The 18,702-nt window shown below is 42.1% G+C and overlaps 4 protein-coding genes across 5 annotated transcripts in view; 1 reads left to right on the top strand and 3 right to left on the bottom strand.

Annotated features, from left to right (window-relative positions):
- Window positions 1-5,208, bottom strand: part of LOC109472567 — a 5,853-nt gene extending 645 nt beyond the window's left edge. The window contains exons 1-10 of the mRNA XM_019772352.1: window positions 5,188-5,208; window positions 3,650-4,105; window positions 2,847-3,130; window positions 2,201-2,416; window positions 1,845-2,084; window positions 1,532-1,623; window positions 1,197-1,405; window positions 516-887; window positions 231-389; window positions 28-82 (exon numbers count right to left, since the gene is read on the bottom strand). Of these exons, the coding sequence (XP_019627911.1) occupies window positions 28-82; window positions 231-389; window positions 516-887; window positions 1,197-1,405; window positions 1,532-1,623; window positions 1,845-2,084; window positions 2,201-2,416; window positions 2,847-3,130; window positions 3,650-4,105; window positions 5,188-5,208 (2,104 nt within the window). The remainder of the gene's footprint in view (window positions 1-27; window positions 83-230; window positions 390-515; window positions 888-1,196; window positions 1,406-1,531; window positions 1,624-1,844; window positions 2,085-2,200; window positions 2,417-2,846; window positions 3,131-3,649; window positions 4,106-5,187) is intronic.
- Window positions 1-7,120, bottom strand: part of LOC109472700 (cell division control protein 42 homolog) — a 13,324-nt gene extending 6,204 nt beyond the window's left edge. Inside the window, exon 1 of the mRNA XM_019772551.1 lies at window positions 6,998-7,120. The gene's annotated coding sequence lies outside the window, so the exon portion shown is untranslated. The remainder of the gene's footprint in view (window positions 1-6,997) is intronic.
- Window positions 7,121-7,221: 101 nt separating this feature from the next.
- Window positions 7,222-11,975, top strand: LOC109472678 (protein-S-isoprenylcysteine O-methyltransferase-like). 2 transcript variants are annotated; one of them, XM_019772523.1, is made up of 5 exons: window positions 7,222-7,379; window positions 8,615-8,823; window positions 9,346-9,604; window positions 10,035-10,252; window positions 10,792-11,975. In XM_019772523.1, the coding sequence occupies exons 2-5, from the start codon at window positions 8,641-8,643 to the stop codon at window positions 10,972-10,974; spliced, it is 843 nt and encodes a 280-aa protein (XP_019628082.1). In that variant the 5' UTR covers window positions 7,222-7,379; window positions 8,615-8,640; the 3' UTR covers window positions 10,975-11,975. The 2 variants fall into 2 exon arrangements, with proteins under 2 accessions (XP_019628082.1, XP_019628081.1); XM_019772522.1 differs by having other exon boundaries at window positions 7,222-7,352.
- A 1,870-nt stretch (window positions 11,976-13,845) lies between these two features.
- Window positions 13,846-14,687, bottom strand: LOC109472568 (zinc finger protein 782-like; the record flags this gene model as incomplete). The annotated part of the gene is made up of 1 exon (XM_019772353.1): window positions 13,846-14,687. A coding segment is annotated over one exon (765 nt), but the record flags the coding sequence as incomplete, so codon positions are not given.
- Between the last annotated feature and the right edge of the window lie 4,015 nt (window positions 14,688-18,702).

Raw genomic sequence — 18,702 nt, forward strand, 5'->3', positions numbered from 1 at the left:
GTTCAAGTGGAAAGTCTATTCTTTCGCAGAGGTCAACCATTGTGTTTACCACGCTGGACGTCAGATCCTCTATGGGTTTGTCCTGCAAACATACATGTACATAGGAAACAAGTCACCAAGGGTACAGGAACAAGTATGCAGCATTTTGTACAACAAAATGTATTTTTATGCATTTCTTTTCTTTCAGTTTTATGTCTCTTGGGACATGATAGACAAACAGTTGTACTTACATGCAGCATCCTATTCACGTGGTTGCCCACAAACGTCCTGCTGTGGTACATCTCCCGCCTCACTTTGAAGGTCTTCATTACAGGTTCCAGCTTACTCGCCAGTGGCCCCTTTCCAGGCTTGACTGATGCCTTCGACAGGATCTCCTCTTCTTTCTTTCTCTGTATGCACAAAAAGCAGGATGGCCAAAATTATGCTTGTTGCAAATGTAACATTCCATTGTTCATTGATGAAAAAAATCATACATATTTACATGCTATTGCAGATTTTGCAGATTATGTACTTACCAGACTATCTCTTTTTCGCACAAGGTCCGAGACCATGGATGCTGCCTCAGCAAAGACGACTTCGGCCATCTCATCGTCGACTTGCATTTGGTAGGCCAGGAAAGCCAGCTGGTCCTCCTGTTCTTCGATGGTTTGGTCCAGTTCATCGGCCTCCAACCGGTACTTCTGGGCACCGTCGATGGCGTCCACGTATCGCTGGAATGGCCCCAGCTCCTGGTCCGCCATGATTTCCTCGCGGTTGTTTGGCTCGCTCAGGACCAGCATCCGTAGGTACGCTTGTACCTTTAAGTCCAGATCTTGCACCGCAGCCTCAAACTCCTGGTACAACCGCAGGAAGATACCAAGGCTAATATGTAAGCCTGGTACAATTGCCTGAAAATGATATTTTCAACAAGCATTAACATTTTTTTTACCTTGTTAAGGTGTGGGTAGCCCTTGGGCTCATGATTTATCACTGTAAACACTCTCTAAGCAGTCAGACTTAGTTAAGGTTTCTTATTGAGAATACTTAATGAAATTATCAGTTGTAGACTCAAACAACTTGTAGGTAATTAGGAAATTCTTTTGAAATTCAATGGTTTCAACTTGTTGCATCTGTTATAAATAAGAAGTTTGCCAAATACATGTACCGGGGGTATTTCAAATTTGCTAGCAGGCTGTGAATTTAATATATTTGGTCACCTGTTCAAGTGGGATGTCGAACAGTGGCGCCGCTATGATGTTTCGGAAGTCTTGCGCCCTCCTGAGTCTCCCCTGGCCTCGTTGGATGAAGTCTCTGGAAAATCTTCTCCCCATGTTGTCTAGGTCCCGGGAAGACGTCCGCAATGTTCTGTTGTCAGGATCATCTATCCCTGCCTTCGTGATCTTGCACCAGAGGCAGGGATATGTACCTGTTATACAACCAACAACATTGCTTATCCCATTTGGCTGTGTACCGTGTACTGCTCCCATGTTATTTAAATGAAACTGACTTGTTGCATTCGGTTTGATTAAAACTTAAACTGATTAAAACTCACCAGCTGCGCCTGAGATTCCATAGATGGTTGACATGTAGGCGTAGTCACCCGTCATCAAGATCTTGACCTGGTATGTTTCTCCATCCTCACTTCTGGAATAGTAGGTTGAGGCATATTTCAAGTATGACCTTTCCTATTATCTGTTTATACAGCGAAGCAAGTGCATCAGTCTAAGTTGGAAACAGACCCTTCCAGCCCGCCCTGAGCACATACAAGGTGAGACGAAGGACCCTTTTAGCAATCATGTCAACTGGATATGGAATGTAAGTACAATTGTATGATTGTTATATCACAAAAAAAAGGGTGTGCATACTTCCACATTTCCTCTTCCAGTTTCTTCAGGTCTCCTTTGTACCTTGCCAGGGCCGTCGTGATGTTTTCCCTACTGTCCTTCGACTCAAAAAGGCAAAACACTGATGTGTTGGCCTTTGAGTTTGGGTGCTTGATGTTCAGGGGCTGGAAGGCCATCTTGAACGTTGTCCCACCGTGATCCCCCCCAATCTTTAGCCAGATCTCTATTTCAGGAATTCCTCCTCTGTGCCATGTTAGTTTCCTGTAAAAGAAAGCAAACCTTGATTAAGGAAGAATATATAACTGTCCCTGTATACATGAAGGTAGACAAGGTCTTATGATGATATTACACAATGTTTCCTAAGGAACCAAACTTACCCTGCTTTCTTGCTCCTTTCCAGGAAGTCGTGGACGGCAGCCACCAGCGAGGAGAGGAAGGCACAAGGCCTAGGTTCGACTCTCTTTGTTCCATCGTCATCCTTCGTTGTAAACGGTAGGTTCTCAGCAACCACTGTGGTTGCTGAGAGGAGGTCCGCCGCGATTCTCCGTGACGTCTGTTCACTTTCAACAACTACACCATATTCTCTCATCCACCTGTCAACAAGAGGGTGAATTAAGATATCATGAATCTTTTGTGTTCTTACAGCTATTACATGTGACAAGATAACTGTATTACATTTAGATTTATATGGAGCAGTCTTAGAAAAGGAGGAGCCGTTCCTTTTGTGTTGACTTCATGCCTTTTATCGTAGCATTTGGGGCTTTAATAGAATGCCTAGACCTGTCTTCATTTGCAGTTTTATTTGTATTTTTTCGCCCTGTCGCTTTTAATTTTTCTGAAAAAATCTGAGAACCAACAAATTAAATTGGTGTGGCCTAAGACCTTTTTTATTAGAACCTTCCTTTCAAACTCTACCATAACACCATACTTGAGAGACAAATGTAAAGTCATAAAGATTTCTTTACAAAATCTGTTCCATACATGTGATGAAAGTAGTTGGTTCAAGAAATGATCAGCATGTACCTTCTCAGGCTCCTACACTGTCCCCAGTTTAAGTTGAGCCCTGATTTTGCTCCCAGCAGGTGGCCGTCTGGGATCCGGATTTGGGCGAACCCGCCTTCCTGCAGAACCTGGAGGAGCCGGTCCCTGGACAGCCGTTTCAGCTCCGCAGCCATCTGCTCCTCCCCCGAGCCACCACTGATCTTCTCTCTGAAATCGCTCACCCTCTGAGCTCGCTTCTGCAGTGTGGATGGTGCCGCTTCACTGGATTTTTTCTGGGACACTGGCACTTGTACAAAGTGTAGTGGCTGTACAATAAGAGAAAGGACATTGCTTACTTGGAAGTTCCTTGTACATGTAATTTTTTTATATGTACATTTCTCATGTAAAGAAATAATATTGGACAGAACATGTACATGACATCACTGTACATGTATTACCAGTATTTGCCAGTTTCATTTGTCAAGGTTACTTGTTCTTGGGAAGTAATGTTTCAGTTTCCTGTTTTATTTTAGGCTCAATCCAAGATAGGAATAATAGAAGGAAAGAAAAAGTAAGGAAAGGATCTTGGTGCATTTCATGCATGTTTTTTGAATGCTGTCACTTTTCTTGGCAGTTTTTGAGCCACAATGCCCACATTGATAAGAAAATTGTTTCTAGAATGCTGAACTGATATGTCTCATTGATAAGAATTGTTTCTTAAAATGCTGTATTGATGATAGACCAATGCCCACAATGATAGACCAATTGTTTCTAAAATGTTGTATTGATGTCTCATTGATTGAAAGCAGATTTTAAGCATACCTTAAACAAATGTAGTTTCTTACCTTGCCTCCAGTTTTTACATACAGTGCTTTGTCCACCATCTGCCTTTTGACCATAGCACAGAGTGCAGCTTGTTGGTCAGGTGTGAGTGGTCCTTCCTCGTTCAGGTCCACTGTCACTCTGTTGGATGTGACAGGACCACTCACACCTGGCTGGGGACACAAGGGGGCCGGCACAGCCACCGGCCAACACTGCATGCTGGGTGGGCAAGGTACAGCCGCAGGCTGGATACTGGGACAGAGACTTGCAGCCGCGGGCTGGATACTGGGACAGAGACTTGCAGCCGCGGGCTGGATACTGGGACGGAGACTTACAGCTGCAGCCGCGGGCTGGATACTGGGACGGAGACTTACAGCTGCAGCCGCGGGCTGGATACTGGGACGGAGACTTACAGCTGCAACCGCGGACTGGATACTGGGAGGGCAACATGGGGAAAATGCCGCACCCGGGGGCCCGAACTGGATGCCGGGGAGAATGGCAGCACTTTCCAGGCTGCGGGTTGGCGGAACGTGTATGAAAAGGGGGGGGTCGTGAACCACACTTGTCGTGACAGGTTCACATGCCGGCGAAGGATGTGTGTCACAGCTCTCAGTTGTAATACCTGACGTCTTAGTCTTTGGTTTCCCAGAAGACTTATTTATTGGACGCCGTCCCCCTCTTCTCAGTGATTCTACTTTAGAACAGTGAACACAGTCACTCCCAAAAGTATGGGGATACCAAGAGATTCTTTTGGCCCTGGATAATTTGGGAGGGTTATACAACCGAGACCTGCACTTGCGACAGAAAAACTTAGGATGAAGGTAAGGCCTGTCTCGAGCAACTTCGATTCCCCAAATTTCTTTGATTTTTGGAGCGTACAGCTCACAGTTTAGGGCAGACAGCTTCTTGTCCTTCTCAGCCTTAGTCAAATTAAATTCCCCACAGAATCTACACAGTCTATTGATGTTCTCAATGTGTGAATCAATACCCCCCCCAGAAGACATGATCCCACATATCCCTGTACAACTTATTGATTGGAATTAATAGATGATCAATTTGCTACGATGAGGTAAGAGAAGTCCAAGAAGCGTTCTGATGACAGCAATAAATCAAGTACTAGCTAGAAAAAATGACGAATTGTGGGCCTAACAAATATCGTATGTCACAACAGTGACGTAATGGGACTCGAAGTTACTCGAAGTACCGGTGTCGTAATTTGTGAGAAAACAAAAGCTATACGAAGAATAAACTATTGAAAGGAAACAAGAAACTGATGTAGTTTTGAGATCAAAATAATAGTATGGCAGCAAAACTGGGGAAGTAAGTGCAAAATGCACTAAAATTTACCGAAAATCAGAGCGGAGAAGTAAAGCCGGCAGTATCCCCTGTCACGACGGGCCGATAATGTTTATGTAATTTGAGCGGGAAATTGCCGGCGGGAATTGTTTATTGCGGTGGGCGGGGCTAAAACAGACCACACAGCTTATTTGGGCATGATTGACATCTTTATTACCAATCAGAAAGCTGTAAGATGTTCCTAGATACGCTCGTAAATATTTACGTTGTCAGGCGGCGCCGCCATCTTGGATTTCATAGTCACTACTGCGCAGGCGCAAACCAAGAACCCGGAAGTGCCGTATTTGAAACTGCCGTGCGAGCATATAGTGTCTAGTACTGTCTACTGATAGTACCGAATCATACAAAGCCTGCCATAATCCACATCATTACAAAAACCCTTACACTAACATATTGATGCTTGCCATGAAAGCTATGCCAAATAATTAGGCTTGCTATCATTCCTGATGTTTGACATATTTCTATGAACCTGACATAATCTATCACAACACCAGCAGCAATGCTAGCCATTTGTTTATTCAAAAACCAGTTTATCTTTGCTACTGCTGTTATTCTTTTGGCCACACAACAACAACACTCTAAAGTATGAAGTAAGTCACCCTGACACAATGTAGGGGCATGTCAGATGTCTTATACTGACATTCCGATCAGGTGACAGGATTCAAACCGTTTTCCGCTGCCAACACCCAAGAATTCCTCTGGAATTTGAATCACAAACCCAGACCCACGAAGCTGGAAAACGCCCCCATGGAACAACACATCTCTTGGGTTTCTCTACATCCAACTGACTGTGACTGGGGAAACGATTTCTGTTTGTCCACTTTTCATCTGAACCTTTCACTGTTAAATGTGTTCTTTTTCCCATTTCTCGATTCTGTTTTTCTTCCTCTTCCTTTTTTTTTTAATCCACACTTCTCACTAAGTAATCCTTGCATTCCTACATGCTTTTCTTTTTAATCACGCTCTGTTGTAATACCTATTTAACAGTTAAACAGTAACAGATGCAAAATTTGATAACTCTTTTCTCTGTCAAAACCAAAATAAAACCACAACCCCACCCCTTTCTTTACGCCCACTTCTTTACAGGATGACATCACTTCCTAAGACTGCATTGCTTACATTACTAACTATTGTCTCACACTGAGCTACATACAAACTAGGCTGCGCATACTGATATAACACACATGTTCTAGTAACATGAAAGCTGGGAAACATACACACAAACTATCAGGGAAACTTATTTGCAAGCCATTGCGAGTACCAATCTATTTATGGCACAGCAAGGTTTTTGTTTATGTTTATTTAGTAGATGTAAATAAAAACCCTGGCTGGCAGCTATGTAAAACTAACATAGGCCTCTTGTGGTGTTATCTAAAAAGATATTACCGCAATATTGATGACGTTATGACCGATATTTCAATGCGGAAATGGTCAGTAATGAGTTACTAAGCCTGGGGTGTGGCCCAAAATGACTCTTAGGTCAATCAATACACAAAAATTATACCTTAATGTTCAACATAAGAATAAAAACCTATTTAGTTAGCATAAAATGTGTTCTGATTGAGGATTATAATCGTCCATGGCAGGATCGTAACAATATTTAATTGAGTTTGAGGAGTTCTTTTGGTTGGATTTGCATAGGAATGCATGCTGTCATGGAGTCAGACAACTGGACTATTGCTGGACTTTAGACCGCCAAGAGCGCTACGATTGTAACAAATCGCAGTTGCTGAGCAGATGAATTCTTTTCAGACAAAACGATGGCATAAATGATTTGGTATTTCGAGAGAAGAATCGGCTGTGAATCGCTGATCGCGGTCCATTCAAGCCGGCACTAGTTCGCTACATGCAAATTATTATGTCACCCACCCGATCCTATAGTTTGGCGCCTGTTTTCTGAGCAAGAATTCAGTGTTATAAAGACTCTTACTACACAGAGATATCATCGATTGTGTACAAGTTAACCCAATGCGTGTTTAGGGGGTCCTAAGATCTAAAAGACAGTGTTTACGTACCTTATTTTGGACGTTTTTCTCCACTTTTCTCTCCAACTTCCCGTTCGTTTGGGCGGTGGCTGGACGGGTTTCCCAGCTATTCTGTCAGGGGCACTGGGTAGGTTTCCCTAATGTCAGACTTTAACCAATCAGAATACATCAGCGGGTAGTATTAACCAATCAATGCTGAGCACTAACCTTATAGTAACCAATCACGTTGTAGGTAACATGTCCCACTGACCTAGCAGTGTGTAGGAGCTATGATGACTATTTCTTCCGTTTTCATGACTTTCTTCACTTCCTACATCTTAAATGTAAACATTTCTTTGGTCGACAGGAAGAAGTGCTTATTCAGAACTACCTATGTAGTCAGCGGGTGGGTAGTGATTCCTCAGTAGTGGCGGTAAAGTACATTGTATTCCGACTAAGGTATACGGTTACAATTTGGCCTCATACCAGAGTTTAAAAGTGAATGAATGAATGAATGACCACTTGAAAACTTCTATTCTTGAATGAATGAATGAAGAGTAACCGTTAACGAAGATAACTGACACCTTCTTCATATATACAAAATATCAAGAATAGATAGTAACGTTATGCAGTGAACAGAAAATATTGATCATGTTGATGGTTGGTTGTAATATGTAAATTTTTGTGGGTCTGTCACAGTCTGATATATCAAGCTTTTCTGGCATGCAAGTCGTAATAAAGCTGGAAAAATCTGTTTTTTGTTTTGTTTTTTTTTGGTCGCGCAGCATTGCCACGAAAAATAAATAAATGGCATTTTCTTGAAAAATTGCATGTAGAGTAATGGTGTTAGCCCGCGGCAATCTTTTTTTCTCTCAGCAGAGAGAGTCAAACTCCCCTGGCATGTTATGATCTGTTATCTCTCTATTTGGCCGACTTCTACTCTTTCCAGCCGCCTTCCGAAGCCTGGTAGAGGCTATAACGGGGTTACTGTTTCTCATAGCAAAAAAAAAAAAAAAATTGCCTTAAATCTGGATCCCACAACACAACCAGCAGACAGCAATCACATTTTCCACCCCAAAAATAACTCAATGAACATAAAGCCGAGTAATTGAGTTGGAATAGGAAAAAAAGTCTGCTGGTGTAGGTAAGCAACCAAACACATTTAATCAGTCATATCAAGGAGGTTAAACTCCATGGTCATATACTGACATCAGGGGTCGGCTGGCCTGAGGAAGTTGGCAGGTAAGAAAAAACACCGACCCGAGACCATTTGCACCTGTTGCATATACAGAAAAATAGCAGATTATCCGCCAACCAAGACGCTACTGCGGTGGCACGCAAGTAAATTTTTTGTGATTGCCTTTCCAAATCGATAACCACACAGTAATACTATTATGTATTTTTATGTATCACGTAAATTACATATTTCGTATTAATTGTGATACCAATGATTGAACTCTACTTGACGATGTGCGAATGACTGTCCCGAATGTTCGAATCACACGATGATTGTTCTATTGCTGAATAATCTGCTATGTTTCTCCTAATGCAACAGGAAGAGCGTAATTTGTATGGTGTCACGGGGTGTCACTATTTACCTGTTAATGCTGTTATAACGTTAAAAACAACAGGTTTATGACCGGTAACTTTGCATTCTACATGTTCTAGGGATTGTTTACGACGGAAGCTTTGGGATGATACTGGAACAGCGGGTGGCGTGCACCTGTTTCGCCCTGGGCGCGGGGGTCGTGCTGGTACCGTTGATCACGCACTTCCACCTTCGGGAGTTGTCGGACCTGAGCCCGTACGGTGCCGCTCTGTACATCGCTGTGGTTAACGGGGTTTTACTGTTCATGTGCAGGGGATATCTGTATCAGGTAGGGCCTGTTTGTATTCGTGAACTGTCGTACCAAACTGTAACATGTCTTCCACGTCATGGTGAGATTTTGTGAGCACTGTCAGTTTAGATAGTTGAGTTACATGTCGCCAACATAAATTATTTTATTGCATTAGATTACGACGACATATTATAAAACTTTCTCCTGCGTAGCTGCCTCTAGATCTCTTGTCGGCGTTTGTCCAACAGTAGAACTGATTTTGGGCTGCTGTCATTTTCTGATATAACGTTACGAACCATCCCTCTGCCCCCCTCCCCACGAAATCACACACTGGAAATTAATGTGTATTCTGCGGCATCATGTTGTTTCAATTGCGGCAGGTGGCGGCAGGGACAGAATTTGAAGGAGTTAAGCCTTATCTAAGGCCGAAAGCTCCTATTTAAAGAATATTCCATCATAAAAAGTCGGGAATGTGACAGAGCAGACCATATGCAAAGGTAAACATTATGCATTTGCTTTACAAAAGTTACCTTTCTGTATTGTTTTTTTTTTACATTTCAGGTTGGTATCCGTGCATGTGGTCTGGGCCTGGCGTTCGGCCTGGGTCTGTGGCTGAGTGTGAGCACGGTGCAGTGGTACATGTTCGGCTGGTACATGTGTGCCCTCAGCTTCTTCCACTTCTCCGAGTTCATCGTCACCGCGACCTACAACCCCGAGTCTCTGTCTCTGGACTCCTTCCTGCTGAACCACAGTCTGGAATACGGTCTGGCGGCCGTCGCCAGCTGGGTGGAGTTTGGTCTGGAGGCGTGGCTATTACCAGGTCAGTCGTGTTTGTCTGTTTCCTTTTAGACATGACTGTTGCAGATGGACGTACATATAGAATACAACATGAGGTATTCTGTATCGCCCGAGGTACTAGTATTGGCCCGACAGCCGCAGGCGGGGGGGCGATCCGACTCGTGGCAGGGCCGTAACCGAGGGCGATGCGGAATACACAGTGTTGTATTTTATTTATGTCATACCCACCCACTGATACCCACCAAGACTGGCTTATTGCAACCAAGCTACTGTACAGCTGTCAGGGTTCCCACCCTTTTTGCCAGCTAGTTTCCTGGCCTCAGGCATGCATCTTTAAATTGTCTGTAAAATCTGATTTGTTCATGATCTGGTCGGTCTTCCTATAAGTATAAAGCCATGACAATTTAAATTGTTGGTTCTCAGATTTAGAAAAAAATGCTTTTTCTCCACAGACATGAAACAAGTGCCATTTCTGCACTATGCTGGCCTGCTGTTGGTGGTAGGGGGTGAGTTTCTGCGGAAAGCTGCTATGTTGACGGCCAAGTCCAACTTTAACCACATCGTACAGAGTAAAAAAGCAGACAGCCACACACTAGTGACCCACGGAGTGTACCAGCTCTGCAGACATCCCGCGTATGTCGGCTGGTTCTATTGGAGTTTAGGAACACAGGTAGGGGCTCACTGGTTACTTTGGCACAGAGAGGAGTGGCTTGTGTGTGTTCCTGTACAAGACTGTGCTTCTCTACATGTGTGTTTGGGTGTGTGTTCTTTGTGTGTATGTGTACAATTGTATGTGTGTGTTTGTGTATCTTTGTGTGTACTTGTGAATGTGTGCACACGCGAGTGTGTGTGGTGTGTGTGTGTGTGTGAGAGTGTGTGTGAGAGTGTGTGTGTATGTGCAATTCCCATGTAATATACACAATGCACTGTTGCCATGTCAGCTACATGTACACCAGGGCATCCTTGCATTTCTGCCAGTTTTGTTAGTACTAGTGCATTTATATCTGGATGCTACAATGCATTTCTGCCTAACTAAATGTTTGTTGTTATTTCCAGATAGTATGTAAGCCCGTGTATTTTATCGACTACACCTGGGCACTGACAATATCTGCCTAACAAGTTGTTTTTCTATGTAACCTGGTGTGTGTTGTCAGCTACACATAGGCATCCTGGTATTTCTGCCTAACTAATGTTTTTTGTTATTTCCAGGTGCTACTATGTAACCCCGTGTGTGTTATCGGCTACACCTGGGCGTCGTGGCATTTTTTCCGGGAGCGAGTAGAAGACGAGGAAGTGACGCTGCTAAACTTCTTCGGGGAGCAGTACCTGGACTACATGCAGCGTGTCAGCACCGGGCTGCCCTTCATACACGGCTTCAAGGTCAACTTCTAGAGAGTCGTAGCCCGGGTGCCAGCCCTTACCGCAAATGAGAGATAAACCCTTCGGCCAGGGAAGCCATACGCCCCGACGACCCCGATTTGCGCCCTGGCTCTAATTATCTCTTCGCGTGAAAGATAAAGGGTTTGGGGCAGCCTGGGCTTGGGTGGCGGATACAGTAAAGGACATTAGGGCTTCTTTCCACAAAAAAATCCATCGCTGGCACCCAGGCTAAGAGATATGTACAACCAATGAACTGTCAAGAGATGGACCTACGCAAAATTTTTGGCCAAAACGAGTCCCCTTTTGTTTTTCTGTCAGATGGCAAATTGCGGATACATGTTACTGCAAAGGTGGATCAAATGTGCCAGATGTCTACATGTATCTATATTCAGGGTTGGTAATCTCCCTGATGTAGATTGGTTCTTTTACAACAGTAATCATTTGTTAGCCTGGGTGCCATCCTCCGTAGTTTCCGCTGTCTCCCTAGTGTTGCTGGCCACCACAGAGTCTGGACTTGCTGATATCCATAACCTCTGGTGAGGATGTCACATACATGTAATTCAAGCAACGACATTATAAGGAGCTGGCAGAAACTATGGTGGATGACACCAAGGATAATCATTTTGTGTAAATTCATTATCAAGGATGCAGTGGAGCTTTGTAGAAAGTTGTAGGGCGTTTGTTTTATATCTTAGATGATTTAAGTTCTAAATTAATGTGTACTGTTTATAAACCATGGAATCAAGTTTGAAAATAATCATGGACTATTGTGTTTCAATCATCAAATATGCAGTGTCACTTAGAAACTGGCAAGATTGCTGTTTCTATGTCATTCTGAACTAAGTTCTTCAGTATGCACTAACATCCTTGGGATGTAGTTATATGGTATATAAAGATTCTTATATATATATCAAAGAAACAGTTGCGAACATATCACTCGTGTTCAACTATGATCTTGTTTTCTATGTTCTCGAAGTGTGCTGGAACATATAGATATCCATTTAGTATAACGTGTTATTTGAAACAGATTAGCTCCTTTTTGGTAAGGCCATGTTGATTTGATTATATGGATGACATCCTCTGGGAACCCCAAAACTGATGCGCGTGTGCGAATAAAAAAAAAGTTTTGCAAAAAAAAAGTTAGCTTTCACTATGAAATCTACGTGGTCATGAAGGTTGAACAAATGGCACAGAATATGTTATGGCGAATAATCTACTCTTCGAATTCATTTCTTTACATTTTTGTCTTTTTTCCTTTGATTTTGGCATTCTACGACATTGGTATCGTTTCTAAATGTTTTCCTTGCAACTTATGGCATATTTTTGCTCATTTAGCAACTGTCTTGCACGATTTACAGTATGGTTGAAAACTTTTTTTTTTGGAAACGGCCAAAAATTCATGCGCGCGCGGATGTCATCCATATAATCAAATCAACATGGCCTAACATATCTGTTTGTGTTATAATGTATGTAAACCTCTACATATAGTTTTTCTGCACATTTGTTAGATAATCGTACTCTATAAAGTCTTCCTGGTTTTGTAATGGTCTGAAGTGTTGCTGCAGTGGTGTGCCTCACTATGCATGAGAAGCATTGGATGAATTCAAAACATTGTTTGTACACTGAAGTACATTGCATTCTGTCAGTCCCTTCTTTTAACATATCATGATGACATATGCAGGTGCAAAAATATGTGCCCACAGCTACGCACCTTCAAGATTTCACAACAGTAGAATTAGGACCCAGACATTTGTTTTTCCAAGTGAGTTTTTTTATAATTTTAATCCCCAAAAATTACTAGGGACAAGCCATTTTTTTACCAAATTATTCTACCATTCTTTTGGTACCTTGTAGTTGGTTTCTGGTTAGTCCAGAAACCAATCTTTATAATTACCGGTAATGACATATTTTGTGAAATTTCTAGAATTTTTTTTTTTTACACAAGTCGTGTACATACAAATGAATGCTGTTTCGTTTATTGCTTTGTACAATGTCTGCAAATGTCTGTCCTAAGGTGTCATCCTACTGGTTTTTGTTACATGTTTTGACATCATAATCATGTTAATATGTATTGACATATATTTTAGATTAATTAAGACTAAACATACGTTGCACTAAAGTTTGTTGTGAAATATGCTGCAGGAAGATTGACTATGATTGTATAAAATTGTCTGCCAAATAAAGTTTAGAATGTTGCAAATTATATAAATGTTTATTCCTTACTTTAGTTCTTTATTCTTAAGTCCGGCCAAAAAATGATACTAAAACAGGAATACAAAGCTGGTGTTGTGAATTTCCAGCAGTACATAGCGACGTACACGACAAGCCAACACATGCTGAATCTTTTTTTGCGGAATTGTAGGTTGTAGGTATGTACTGAGTCCTTGGGTCGTGGAGCTTCGGTGCCATCGGAGTTACCACCGTACGCGTCTCCGTATTGTCGACTTAATGTCGACTATTTATATTAGCAGTTTCTAGTATAAAGAATCAAAAGAATAACGCTTCAGTATTTTACATAACGCTTTTATGCTTTATTGTTGCGACTTATGAAGTAAGTTGAACGCAATGCCTATATCATACATATTGGACACTGTAACTTGGCATGCACTGAGGAAAACACAGTAAGAAAAGTCCTAATAATGGATTATGAATATCATTTTAGCTACTGATGAACGGATACATCGATAATTTCATAACCGTTCTAATTCATACCATCTAGTTTGTAGATGGCGAACAATGAAGTTCATTCATTCAAAGTTCATTCATTCAGATTAACATTACAGAAGGAAGTCGAATGTACTAATACGAAAATAGCTTGTGCCTAACTAAACTCGAAGTACGTGTACTAGATTCGTAACAATAGAGCCCACTCATATATGGTCCTCGTATTCTGTCTCTCCTGTATAGTCGACCCAAAGCCCCACATTTCCTGTAACTGATACATCAGCGTGCACGTTCGTTCACCGGTGTGTGGTCATGTGTTTCTTTAAAGAATCTGGCCGAGTGAAGGTCTTACCGCACTCTTCACATTGGTACGGTTTCACACCAGTGTGAGTCCACACGTGTTCCTTTACAGCACCCAGCCGACAGAACTGTTTACCACATTCCTCACATCTGTACGGTTTCTCATCAGCATGAGTCTTCATGTGTCCCTTCAGGTTACCCAGCCGATTGAAGCGTCTGTCGCACTGCTCACACCGGTACGGTTTCTCACCGGTGTGAGTCTTCATGTGATTCTTCAGGTTAGGCAGCCCACTGAACTGCCTACCGCACTCCTCACATTTGTAGGGTTTCTCACCAGTGTGAGTCCGCATGTGTAACTTCAAACCAGACAGAAGAGCGAATCGTTTGCCACATTCCTCACACATGTACGCTTTCTCACCTGTGTGAGTCTTCATGTGGTCACGTAGAGTCCACAGCTGACCAAACTGTTTCCCACACTCCCCACATCTGTACGGTTTCTCACCAGTATGAGTCCGCATGTGCTTCTTTAGAGTACCCAACTGAGCAAACTGTTTTCCACACTCCCCACACCCATAAGGTTTCTCACCAGTGTGAGTCCGCATGTGTATCTGTAAATCACACAAGCGACCAAACTGCTTGTCGCACCCCTCACATCTGTACGGTTTCTCACCCGTGTGAGTCCGCACGTGGTCCTGCAGATGAGCCAGCCGACCGAACCGCTTGCCACACTCCTCACACCCGTGCGGTATGGGTCCGTTTGTGTTTGATCAGATCGCTCAGTCCGCCGAAACGCTTGTTGCACACCTCACATGTGTGCTTCTTCGTTGTTTCATTCCCCGTTTGCAGACTCTCAGACCTGTCACGTGGCCCATCCCCGGTATCAGACTGTATCTGTATCGCCAGGCTGCTGGCCGCCATGTTGAATATGGAATCTTCTTGCTTGTCTGCACCCTCAACTGAGGGTTTATAATAGCTGTGTTAGGAAAGAAAAGAAGAAATAAATCATCATATTTCCTGGGAAATAAGATAATAAACTCGGTAGTTAAAATTTCCTTGTAAGCATTACTAGGAAACATTTAAATCAACCGTATCATTGGAATCATGCAAACACAACCCGTCCTGGTGAGCTAGCATCCATTCAGGTGGTGCAGGTTATTGACCTAGGGATATGCAAATTACATTCTAATAATATAAAGATGTGATAATTACATACTAACGATAGGTTGATGAAACATGTAAATGCAAGTTATGGCTGGCAAGCAATTTGTCATTTCACACAGCATTTGCACATATTGGCATGATGTAATCCAAGTATTGCATAACCCAAAGTTCACGGGTAAATCAATTGTGGTTCAGCATGGGAGAAATGATATTCATCACTTTCTGAACACACGCCTCGCAAGTATAGCGCAAGCAATACATCTGCCGACTAGTCATGTATTTCTTGAAGCATAATCTATTCGAAAATATGACTCAATTCTGGACCTTAGGACCCCTAAGTTCGCTTTTATATAAAGATGGTAACATTATATAATGGCGGTAACTTGACATATAACATGCTTTCTGCCTTGTCTTCCATGATGATCAAACTGCTGTGTAAAAAAAAAAACATGTGGAAGCTTGTTTTTAAAAAAAGTACCAGTACGTGCAGTTATATACCTTGCTCCAGAAAAACACAACTGTGCACGTAAAGTACAGTAATTATAGAACCAAACGAAACAATGTTAACTGTACCTACCGAAATGTAACGTGCTCTAACAAAGAGGTTGCGGGATATCTGTAGGACAACACTGGGTCTTGCGTCTTCAGAGTCGCGAATGACAGAATCAGTGTGGACATGTCTTTTATATAGCTACTGAGTGGACGGGTGGTAGTAAAACCAGTTTGTGGTGAAGACAACTTTTAGACAATCCATAGGAAACAAGAAATAAGACAAAGCTAAAACAATGTCAATGCTAATGAGCCAGTTAACTAGTGTTGTCTGAGAACAGTTGTCGGCTAACTTGGCATCCAGTCTATCGTGGTTAGGGCAGGCTTAACGGTAAATATATGCTCCGTGGAACTTCATTCGCTAGTGTACATGTGCCCCCACTTCGAACATTCTCAGCAAGGATACGCCTTGCCACTTCCACTGAAGCAAATCGCCCTTTCTTCCTCCATACACCACCTCTTAGGAGGAAGTTCCACATTGAAACCTTCTTTCCTAGAACAACACCACTTTGGAATAAGCTACCTCGTGATTGTTTCCCTTATGAGCATAGCCTTAAACTTGAAAAGTCTAAGGTCAACAAACATCAGTCCTCACTGGCTGTGCAGTAACCCAAAACATTTTGAGTGGCTCCCATGAGCCTTGTCTTGTGGTGACCTATGAAGTAAATAAAAAAAGAGCTTTGCTATATAATAGAGTTTGAGAAAGAAGTTAAGAAAGAAGCATTTAGAAAGAAACAAAAAGAAGCTGAATCCAATGCATGTAGTATATACTATACATGTACGACATATGTAGTTTAGTGAAGTCATACTGATTTGTTTTTGCAAACATGGCATTATGTTTTTTTTAATCCCAATTGAGACTAGGTGGGTTTCTAAACTACATGATCTACCGCCAAGTAGTAATATACACCGGTTATAATAGTCAGTTAGCTCGTGTTGTCTGAGTATAGGAGCTAAATGTGGCCTCGCGGGGTGGTAGGGCAGGGTCTCAAGTGCCCGAAAGTTCAACACAGGGTTATATACAATGTATCTTCGTATGTGTTGCCTGTACATGTGTAACTGCTCGTTTGAACCAGCGTGTGTTCGCGGTGAACGATGTTTGTAGCTTTGAGACTAAAAGAGTGTCCTTACTAATAAACAACCCTTTTGGCTCCTTGTTCGCCCAATCTTGACACTTTGCGCAGGGAATGGTAAACACCCTGTCTGTACTAGTCTAGAAGCGTAGTCGTGCGGTACAATGCAGAACTGCATGAGTTGAATTGAATGCAAGCTTTAGGCTTAAAAATCAAAGCACGTCATATAATATGTCTGTGATATCTGCAACTCGCACTAAAATACAGAGAGAAAGCCATATTGGAAATGATCCTTATGCATGTATGCCTTGAGTGAAATTTATTGTCTGCATGCGCATGCGGCCAAATATAATATGAGACGTCTGTCTTGACATTTATATCTCAAACAATAGCTCTATTGTGGGGTCGTGTGGCGTAGCGGCAGAGTATGGACTCGGAACCAAGAGGTCCCGGGTTCGAGTCCTGACATGCCATCGATCTTGTGCCCATGGGAAAGGCACGTTACATGACTTTCCTCACTTCGCTCAGGTGAAAATGAGTATTGTATTGTCCCCTGTGTTGGTGGCGACATATTAAATATAAGTTGAAAAAACTTGAGTGTGCCAGTAGAACATTTTTTTTAATGTAGCTCTAATTTCACTTGCATAAAAATGACATACGTCACGGCAGGTATTATTGTCACGATATGTTGACCTTTTATGAATTTCCACGTGTCTGCTGATCGACTTTTAAAATAATAGTAGTAGAATGGTATATTAAGAAACTCAAACTCAAACATATGTACACAATACACTCTGACAACAGACTCGCAGGCAACCTTAATTACTGGATGCCTGAATTGCTCTGTGGTCAAAACAAAATATCGTTAAAACATGCTGCTAAAAGGTATCATTGTTAAAACATTACTGATTACACATTACTAACATTTATATTAGTTATAAATATTCCTAGCTTTAAACATTACGTAGTTTCGGATTTTGTTTCCGGAGTAATTAGTTTGATAGTCAATATGCACATTTCACGATCACATTGGGCAGTAATAACAGTTCGGTAAAATGATGTTGTAACAACATCAGCAATAAGTCACGTTGACATGTACATTGTCGTGTCAGTTAACACTCTGTTGCACTATGTAGGTTATGTGCTATTCAGTAGGTTGACCGTGTATGGTAGTGCGCTGTTTCTAAAGCGTCTAGTTCTTGTTCTAAATCAGTCTATCTGGTTACTGGGCCGTGTTGTACATCCACTGATGTCCCTACGGCGGGGAGGGAACCAATGCCGGTAGTCGGGAGATTGTAAGAGTTTTCTGGCAAAACTAATACTTGACTGGCGCACATCATTTGCCAAGTAATTGTACATGATTGTATAATTTACGTACCACACAAGACAGCAATTAAAAAAAACAAGGTTACGTGGATTAAAGGTATTAATAGTTACTTAGGACTAAAGAGTAGCCAGTACAGTAAGTTTTATGTTAAAGTGTTCATAGACCACTTTTCCCAGGGTTTTAGATTGATGTAACGCTCGAATGGTAACATGTTACCAATATTGAAAAAAATCATTCCTACCGGTGTACATCATGCAGATACGTTATACGCCAAAATATGGATTTCATGAAAATCATCATAAACGCATACTTATATAATATATGACGCTGTGGCTGTAAAACTATAACACTGTAAAACCGATGTCAGAGCCGATGTAAAACCGACGTAAAGCCGATGTCAGACCCCTGGAATGGGGGCGTGTGATAATTAGTCTACACAGTCTAGGTATATGATAATAAAGGGTTAATGCACTGCCCCGAGTTGTATATGGTGTCATAACTGCATGAGCAGCTGCCATAACCACCGAATAAACCACCGTGTGAGCGAAGCGAACGAGGTGGTTTATGAGGTGGTTATGGCAGCTGCCCATGCAGTTATGACACCATATACAACGAGGAAAAGGCAGTGCATTAAAATTATTATCATATAGCCTATCCAAACTGTCA

This window comes from Branchiostoma belcheri, unplaced genomic scaffold (genome assembly GCF_001625305.1).
Source record: "Branchiostoma belcheri isolate BF01 breed outbred unplaced genomic scaffold, Haploidv18h27 scaffold28, whole genome shotgun sequence".
Taxonomy (NCBI): domain Eukaryota; kingdom Metazoa; phylum Chordata; class Leptocardii; order Amphioxiformes; family Branchiostomatidae; genus Branchiostoma; species Branchiostoma belcheri.

What these genes read in the sequence shown, in the direction of transcription:
- LOC109472678 (XM_019772523.1), top strand. Translation starts at nt 8,641, where the DNA reads ATGATACTGGAACAGCGGGTGGCGTGCACCTGTTTCGCCCTGGGCGCG. An exon ending in GCAGGGGATATCTGTATCAG is followed by an intron (nt 8,824 to 9,345) that starts GTAGGGCCTGTT and finishes TTTACATTTCAG; the next exon opens with GTTGGTATCCGTGCATGTGG. An exon ending in GGAGGCGTGGCTATTACCAG is followed by an intron (nt 9,605 to 10,034) that starts GTCAGTCGTGTT and finishes TTTTCTCCACAG; the next exon opens with ACATGAAACAAGTGCCATTT.